Below are 8,583 nucleotides of genomic sequence, written 5' to 3'. Positions count from 1 at the left end.
AAATTCGAGTCATTATGGGCAAAATGTCTTCATTTCTCAATTAAAAATTAATTCATTTCTTTGGCAAAAAAAAAAAAAATGTAAAACCAATACCGTTTCAGCTTCATATTAAAAATATATAGCTAGACTAGACTAGAAGTTGTAACATGTAAAATTTAATTTGGAATCATCATCTAGTAAAGTCCTAATAAGCATATGTATGTTTGTACTCGGTAATAAATTTTTTTAACAATAAATATAATTCGGCATCAGGTTTAAGCACCAATATAAAATAGTTAATATAATATATTTGTCAAAATTTTAAAAAAATATTGGCTAAATATATTTTTGGTAAAAATTGCCTATACAATGTTACTTATTAAATATCGAGTAGATATTATATCCAATATCCATCCTCGATTGTACTCAATTTTATAAAAATATATATAATAATAGAGTATTGTTACATTTCTATCCCATAACAAATGTGTGTTAAGTTATGCTACACATAACAAATAATTTTTTTTTTAAAAATTTAAATTAATTTACATTTTGGCTCGTTGATAAATTTTCATATCAACATTTCTAAAACTAAGTAATATCTCAATGGAAAGCAAGTTATATATACATTTTTAAATACATTTCATGTTTTATAACTTTTGCTTACCAATTAAGACTTCTTAACAACACATTCTTTAGCTTATATATATATATATATATATATATATATTATATATATATATATATTTACATATATATATATTTATATATATGTAAATATATATAATAAACTTGTATGTTTTGAATATTAGGTAAGAGTCAACAATCGTCTTTTGTTCAATATAAATTATTCACTTTGTAACAGTTGTTCAGTACTAGATGGTATCCAAACATACAATGTATTTGTATCCCTATCGATAATTTCTTGCCGTCCATTGAATTGTTGATAATTATTTGGTTCATTGTTATCACCATCGTCTTGTGATCTCAGATTGAGGTTTAAAGGAGCACTGACACCATCAGCAGTCAGAAGCTGGTCTGAATCATGAGAATAATTTTCATGAAATTTGACATCCACATCGGTGTCTGCATTTATTTTGTCTTTATCCACTTCTAATTTAGTCAAATGGATACTAGTGTCAGAAGAAGTGACAATACCACTCACTTGACCGGCATAGCTATTAATTTGAACAGTGTTAACATTGTCTTTCCTATGAACTACTGTGTGGCGCCGCATATCCGAACGCACTCTAAACGCTTTGCCACATGTTTCACACTTATAAGGTTTTTCACCTAAATATTAATGAGTATAAACATAATATTATATAAAGATGACATGATAGTTTTGAAAATCTATTAAAAATTACCAGTGTGAATGCGACGATGATTTTGCAGATAAGAAGAAGCTCGAAATGTTTTTTTACAAAACTCGCACACATAATTTTTTTCTCCCGTATGTATTCTGCGATGTACTATCAACGAATATTTGCGAGCAAAGTCTTTACCACAAAATTCACATTGAAACTGTTTGGATTCTGAATGCAAGGAAGCAATATGATACTTGAGATCACCCCACTGTCGAAAATTTCGACCACACCATTCACATTCAAATGGCTTATCACCCGTGTGAAGTCTATTATGCACCTAAACATTTAACATTAACATTATATACAGTTTATAACTTTTAACTTAAAAATTATTATATATAATTGCATAAAAAAACCTACTTTGAGTGCACTACTCGAGAAGAAACTTTTAGGACAAAGCTTACAACTGTGTGGTCGCTTACCAGAATGCGACCTTAAATGATACAGCAATGAATTACGGTGATTAAATTTCCTTTTGCATTGAGTACAGACGAGATTTTTGGATATATTTTTTTTCATGATTTGTTCTAGTTCATCAGTATCATCTTCCCAAGTGTGTTCAGCTCGACTGTTTTCACCATTATCATCATTTTCATTTAATAAACTACTATCTTCTTCTGTTTTTGTTATAGGCATTGTATTTTCAGGATTAGCATTACTTTCACCATTATATTCCCATCTACCGAAGTTAAGGAATTTAATATTAAATTAATTACAAAATTCATATGTACTTTAACTTTATAAAGCTAATTTTTTAATTAATAAGGGGAGAATGTGGTTTAAGAAGCAGTGGTGTAGTCAAAGAGTCGGATAGATTAGATAACCGTAGACAAAGTACAAACACACGTTTTGCGATATTTTGTACCTATAGTAGAATTTGGGTACACCATTACGACTACACAACTGCTCCAAAGAAGGTATACAATAAACATACTCTGGCATTGGCTGTTTTTCATCGGTTTCCGATTCAGTATCAGCAACTCCAGGCACCATGTGCCTGATACCTTCCATTAAATCTTCTGGATCAGAAAACTCTTCCAGACAATCTTGTTTGACAGTAACTACTGTAGCGGGCTGAGGATGTACTGAAGCCATGTGCAATTCCAACGCCTTTATTCGACGAAAACTTCGGCCACAAAGATGACAAGAAGGAAATGGTTGTTGTAATTGAGCAGCTAGTATAGATCCATCGGATGAAAATATACAATGTTTATCGTCTTGCATATTTTCTTCATTTAACTAAAAATAATAAAAGTATTTAAACATTTTAAATACTATTTAGACTTTTGATTCACTGTTAGTATAATAATATTACCCTATAGCTTTGTAAGGGCGGTAAATCATGCAGTTCCGACTGATCTTGAATAGTTTCTTCAATGTACTGATTTTCAATACTTGCAGTTGAATCTTGAGTAGTAGGATTCTGGTAGTTAACATGATGAGGAGATGTACCAGAATCAGTCGTTACCACAATCACTTTACTTTGTTGAGGCTCATAGTGAAATTTTAAATGTTCAAAAAATTTTATTTGATGAGTAAAATGTTTATCACAAATTTCACATAAAAATGGCATTCGTCCGTTAACTCTCTTAGGAGCGTGAACTACCCTATGAGCCTATAAATAATTTCAAATTAATAATTATCTTAACAAATTAAAATTGGATATATTAATTACAGTAAATAAAGACTGAGAGTTGAATTGTTCTCCACATTGTTTGCATTTATAGCATTTGGGATGTATACTCCTAACTGGTGGTGGTGGTGCTGCCTCTCTTTTACGAAAACGTTTTTTATGTGGTAAACTGTTTTGTATTTCTGCATGGTAATCAGACTCCGAAGCTTCGACTTCAATTAAATTTTCTGAATTAATAACCTAAAAATAATTCAACTTTTAAGTGTAAAAAATAAAATAAAATATGCTAAAAAAAATATATACCTGTTGGTTATTAATATGAGTTGATGGTTGTGAAGAATGTTTATTTGATTCCAAATCAAGATCAGTACTATATAAATAACTGGTCATAAGGTGTGAATCATGATGGTTGCCGTCAACAAGAGATTTATTCTGTTGAGCTAAAGCATCAGCTAGTTCATTAGCTAACCGATGATCATCCTCTGTGAGAGTAGCAGATCCCTCAGCAGATAACATATCACCCGTATCATAATATGTAGCGGTATGGTGAGAGAATTCTCCATTTTCATCTAAACATAAGCAATGTTACAATTATTTATAATCAATAATTTACTTTAGATCCTTTAAATACTCACCAATACGAAATTCTTCGGGTATATTATGTTGGTTACCCAGTTGTTTACCATTTCCTTCAGTCACATGCTGATGACCATGCTCACTAATGTATTGGTCTGCCGTTTCTAGAAATTCTCTTGACCGTTCATCCAAAATGTCATTATCCATATTTAGCACCTAAATAAGAAATTCTAAGTGTAATTCATCTGAAATTAAATATGATAATATACTGTGATATTTAAATTTACCCCTATCTGTAGACTTGTTTTCAACATTTACAAAGAGTTAACAATTTGCTTAAGCATATTTTTCAATCTTTTTACTAATGATTATTTATTACAAATAGTTAATAAAATGTACATAGGTCTAAAATGTACCTTGTTACTTGTTAGTAGATATAAACTATAAACACTCTTTTAAACAAGTAGTAAATACCACAAAACAAACTAATGTTAATAGAATAATACATAGGTAAATACAATTTTTTTTAAATTGATTTATTGGCATCTAATGATCTTGTAAAAAACAAAATGTTTATAAATTATACATTGAAGTTCATAAACTTAGGTAATGTAATGATTCATCAACATGAAATAAAATGTGTCATTCAATATGATAAATAATAAATAAATTCAAATAAATTGATGATAAGGCATGGTGAGTCTACAGGCTCAAGACTCAACGTTAAATGGGAAAAAAAAAACAATTAAGTACACCTGGACCTTGGGATAGGAAACGGTAAGTGATACACCTACGTTCCTCAAACAGATACAGTGTACGGTAGTACTACGGAAGTTTTTCCCAATAACGATTTGTGTTGCCGTGCAAGTCCGAGGAACATAGTTTTTATTTTTTTTTATTATTGTTAACATGGACGCCGGCTTTACTCACCAACGGACAATGGTGTCCCGACTCCCGGTTGTGCTTCCTGTTATCGCGTCACATTATCCCACCGGAACGTGTTGGACGTTCGCTCGGCGGTAGCTATGGTCTTACAATATCTCCCACAAGTACCGTACGACATTACCCTAACGCTTGACACGCACGGGTCACATAGAGAAAAAGTAAAAACGGCAGCCGGGGGCAAAACAATAGATCGGACCACGTTAATAATTTCTATGGGGAAACATGGACAATAATAATGACATGTAGAGTAGTAGGTATGTAAATATACAAAAATATATTATAATGTCCGAACGGTGTTGTTGTAATAATATGTATTTACACTATTTCGGAATTCGGATAAGCGTAACGCCGGATTGATATTTGATAATGACCAATGTGTGGCGGCGGCTACGATGAAAAATGTGACAACAACGCAAAAATCTGAGCAATCATAAACGAAACGGCAAACGGTGTCCGTACGCGTGTGTGTGTGTGTGTACCCGTAATACACAATAATAATAATAATAATACAATAGCGTAATCCGTATTCGGTTTTTACACTATACAGTATAGTACACTATATTATTACATCCGTGTATTGTATTAAAAAAAAAAAAAAAAAAAAACAAGATACAAACACGCGTACCCACGTAAACGGGTACGGTAATTAGGAGTAAATCTTGCGGGGGCGGGGTGGCGACGGCGGCGAGTGGGACGACCAAGATACCGACGGCGACATCTACCGTTGAAATGGCGACGCGCGCGAATAGAAATCGTAATTTTGTTGGCCGCCGTCGTCGTCGTCGTTGTCAATCGGCCCGATAATTTTACGAATATTTGATTTCGTACTTAGACATTGATAATAGCCAATTCCGGGTAAAATTTTTTAATTTTCCGATTGCCGAACGCGATAAGTCCCGGCGCTATTCGTCTGTGACGCGTTGTTACACATTCTCGAACTCGAGCGAGACACGGTGGTCGTTCTTTCCGCCGAATCGTACTGGTCGGTCCGCCCGCGCATATTACCGCGGCGGCTTAAGTACACCGCGCGCTATGTGACACGACGTTGACACCTGTTGCTCGTTCCGTCGCACAAACCGCGGCCGCTGTGCCCAACTCTACGCCGACCATGGCCACCAACGACAACATAATGATAGGTAAGCCACCGACGCTAAAACTACCCTCGGGCCGTACTGGGTTGTCGAACAACGCACAAACATCCGATCCGGCCGTGCGTAGAAATGATCGAACGTGCAACATTCATCCCCCTAATGGCTTTCTACAGTGACCTAAAACAGATGATAATGTTGTACTTTAATTGTGGCCCATCAAATTAATAGCCACAACAAACCTATTTGTTTTGTTCCATTTCAAGATAATTTCTTATTGGGTCAATAAAAGTCGAAATTATGTATTCGGCCGAGAACCGTTATTTGTACATTACTAGAAGTTAAAATACGCTACAAAAGAGCTCTCATCACTATGAATAGAAACAATTTCCAATTATTATAAAAATTATGAATGTGAAAAATTATTATAGTACTTGAGAATTAGTACGTAGTAATTTGTTGTATAGTTTGATTTCTAACTAATAATATGTATACTTATGCTCTAACAATATAAACTCTTATAAATAACAATTTTTTTTAAATGTTTTAAAATTATTTGAAAATACCAAGTAGGTATGATAAATTTGAACATATTTCCATTAGAAGGTAAAATACCATTATTGGTTTAATTATTTAATGAGTATAATAAAAGTTAATAGTTTTTGGTAATTGATAGTATATCACATTACTAGATACATTTAAATAATAATTATTTTATTTATCAATGTGTCTTGTAACTTATTAGTTATAAGTTACTAGTAATTTTATAAATACTCTCTCTATTTTTACGCTTTTTTTTATTAATACATAACATTTAGTTGTTTCTTCAAATCTATTAATGTTTAATTAGTACATCATTGTTTTTGTTGACAAGTTGTTTTTATCTTTTAACACTATAATTAAAAGATCATCTAATTTTATTACATAACTGGTTAATAAATTTAATTATTGTACATTATCATATTACTGAATTATTCATATTGTAATTTAAATTCAAAGTTGTTATTTCTTGTTTTTTAGATGAACGGGAAGATGTTCAAAAGAAAACATTTACCAAATGGATAAATTCGCAACTTGTAAAAGTTAGTTACGTCCAAAAATGTTTTTTTTTTAAGTAATATTATTAAATTCATGTTGTATTTTATAATTTTAGGAAAATCATGAGACAGTATCAGATTTATTTTTAGACTTGCAAAATGGAACAAAGCTACTTTATTTACTAGAAATTCTGACTGGAACACAAATTGTAAGGATTTATTAAAATTGTATTTTATATTAATTTATTCAACTTTTGTGGTTTTTTTCAGAAACCGGAGAAAGGTAGAATGCGAGTTCATCATTTAAATAATGTTAACAAAGCTTTACATATATTAGAACAAAACAATGTAAGTTTAAATCATTTTTTTTTTATGATTTGAAAAAATGATTATTTTTTGATTCATGTTATAACTAATACAATACTAGTTACTACTTGGTTACTAGTTGAAATAAAATGCATGTTATATAAATTATTAATTACAACCATTATTGATTTTCAGGTAAAGTTGGTTAATATTAGTAGTAATGATATAGTAGATGGCAGTCCAAAGCTAATTCTTGGTCTAGTTTGGAGTATTATATTACATTGGCAGGTAAATATTGTATTGTATATTATTTCAAATTATCAAGTACTTAAAAAAGTATTATTATATTTAAATTTGAATTAAAAACATACACTTAAACTAAATGGTTTTAATTCCCTTTATAACAATGTTAATTTCATTTTTTTTCTTTTTTTAGGTGGATTGTCATTTAAAAGAACTAATGACAGAATCACAACAAACAAATTTAGAAAAAACACTATTGGCATGGTGTCGAAAAAATGTTGAGGTAAATTATTTAAAACAATTTACATTGTATTTGTATGATGATATAGATATATCTGGTATTAATTAAATATGTTTAGGATTATGGAATTGATATAAAAAACTTCACTACATGCTGGTCTGACGGAATTGCATTTAATGCCTTAATACATAAGTATCGAGCTGATCTTATTGACTATAATTTAATATTAAAACAACATCCAAATGCTAGACTAGAAAATGTATTTGCTATTGCACACAAACATCTAAATATTGAAAGATTATTAGATCCTGAAGGTTAGTGTATTTATTATATTAAAACATTATTGATTTTTAATTAAAACTTTTTTTTTCTTTTTGTAGATGTTAACACTTCTGTGCCTGATAAAAAGTCTGTGATGATGTACGTTATGTGTTTGTTTCAACGACTGACACAGTATTCAGATGAAATGGCAGCTTCAAAATTTGATGCACATGTTGGTATTTTAAAATAATTATTAATGAAATAAATTCTAATAATTTGTGGGAAAAAAAAATTTTGAAGGATGAAGAGAAATTTAAAAAATCAGAAGAAAGACCTTTAAGCATGTTGACAAATATTTCTGTTGAGCTTGGTGGATATCAGTCAGCCTTGGAAGAAGTATTAACTTGGTTACTTGAAGCAGAAGACCGTTTACATCAATCAGAAAAAATTCCTGAAGAACTTGAGAAAATTCGTGAACTATTTCATGTACACGAAGTGAGTTATAACTTAGTATTTTTTTTTTTAAATATTTAACTATTTTAACGTTCTCGTTTTTTATGCTCATGGATTAAGAGTATATAACCTCTTTAGTACCGCAAGTCCTGGGTTTTGGACAAATGAATTTTAGTCACTATATAATTCAAAGTCAGATTGTTTACCGTGTGTGCTACTGATTTGATTTAATTCATTGTTATAATAAAAGGTATTTTGATGTTAATAGAGTTTTCTGATTGAGTTGTCTCATCACCAAGAGGGTGTTGGTGCAGTATTAGAAGAAGGTGCAAAGATGTTAGCTGACGGAGGACTAAATGATGAAGAAGAACAAGAAGTTCGTATTCAGATGAAATTATTGAATACACGTTGGGAAAAACTTAGATTGATCGCAATGGAAAGACAAACTAAGTAA

The 8,583-nt window shown here is 30.9% G+C and overlaps 2 protein-coding genes across 4 annotated transcripts in view; one reads left to right on the top strand and one right to left on the bottom strand.

Moving 5' to 3' along the window:
• Positions 1 to 715: 715 nt before the first annotated feature.
• LOC126846974 (zinc finger protein 135-like) lies at positions 716 to 5,094 on the bottom strand. 2 transcript variants are annotated; one of them, XM_050586892.1, is made up of 9 exons: positions 4,486 to 5,094; positions 3,615 to 3,771; positions 3,283 to 3,548; positions 3,022 to 3,219; positions 2,662 to 2,961; positions 2,281 to 2,585; positions 1,707 to 2,025; positions 1,347 to 1,623; positions 716 to 1,272 (listed from the first exon to the last, which is right to left on the bottom strand). In XM_050586892.1, exons 2-9 carry the CDS (start codon positions 3,760 to 3,762, stop codon positions 827 to 829), a joined length of 2,259 nt encoding a protein of 752 aa, XP_050442849.1. In that variant the 5' UTR covers positions 3,763 to 3,771; positions 4,486 to 5,094; the 3' UTR covers positions 716 to 826. The 2 variants fall into 2 exon arrangements, with proteins under 2 accessions (XP_050442849.1, XP_050442848.1); XM_050586891.1 differs by lacking the exon at positions 4,486 to 5,094 and adding an exon at positions 3,843 to 3,951.
• Positions 5,095 to 5,290: 196 nt separating this feature from the next.
• The window catches only part of LOC126846973 (dystrophin-like), a 40,527-nt gene continuing 37,234 nt past the window's right edge, over positions 5,291 to 8,583 (top strand). For both annotated transcript variants that reach the window (XM_050586889.1, XM_050586890.1), the window contains exons 1-10: positions 5,291 to 5,636; positions 6,609 to 6,670; positions 6,742 to 6,834; positions 6,896 to 6,973; positions 7,127 to 7,219; positions 7,368 to 7,457; positions 7,534 to 7,729; positions 7,796 to 7,908; positions 7,977 to 8,171; positions 8,398 to 8,579. In XM_050586889.1, coding sequence (XP_050442846.1) covers positions 5,609 to 5,636; positions 6,609 to 6,670; positions 6,742 to 6,834; positions 6,896 to 6,973; positions 7,127 to 7,219; positions 7,368 to 7,457; positions 7,534 to 7,729; positions 7,796 to 7,908; positions 7,977 to 8,171; positions 8,398 to 8,579 — 1,130 coding nt within the window. In that variant the 5' untranslated portion in view covers positions 5,291 to 5,608. The remainder of the gene's footprint in view (positions 5,637 to 6,608; positions 6,671 to 6,741; positions 6,835 to 6,895; positions 6,974 to 7,126; positions 7,220 to 7,367; positions 7,458 to 7,533; positions 7,730 to 7,795; positions 7,909 to 7,976; positions 8,172 to 8,397; positions 8,580 to 8,583) is intronic.

This window comes from Adelges cooleyi, unplaced genomic scaffold (genome assembly GCF_023614345.1).
Source record: "Adelges cooleyi isolate 19-005CV unplaced genomic scaffold, UGA_ACOO_1.1 ACOO_flye_CR_arks_rails_tigmint_CR_PRNA_9, whole genome shotgun sequence".
Lineage (NCBI taxonomy): Eukaryota > Metazoa > Arthropoda > Insecta > Hemiptera > Adelgidae > Adelges > Adelges cooleyi.
This window is presented reverse-complemented; position numbering and strand designations above follow the sequence as displayed.

Bases quoted from the DNA above. Each gene is read 5' to 3' on its own strand.
- LOC126846974 (XM_050586891.1), bottom strand. From the start codon at position 3,869: ATGTTGAAAACAAGTCTACAGATAGGG. The intron at 2,586-2,661 runs GTAATATTATTA...TATTATTTTTAG, and splicing joins CGCCCTTACAAAGCTATAGG to TTAAATGAAGAAAATATGCA. The intron at 1,273-1,346 runs GTAATTTTTAAT...ATTAATATTTAG, and splicing joins TCATCGTCGCATTCACACTG to GTGAAAAACCTTATAAGTGT.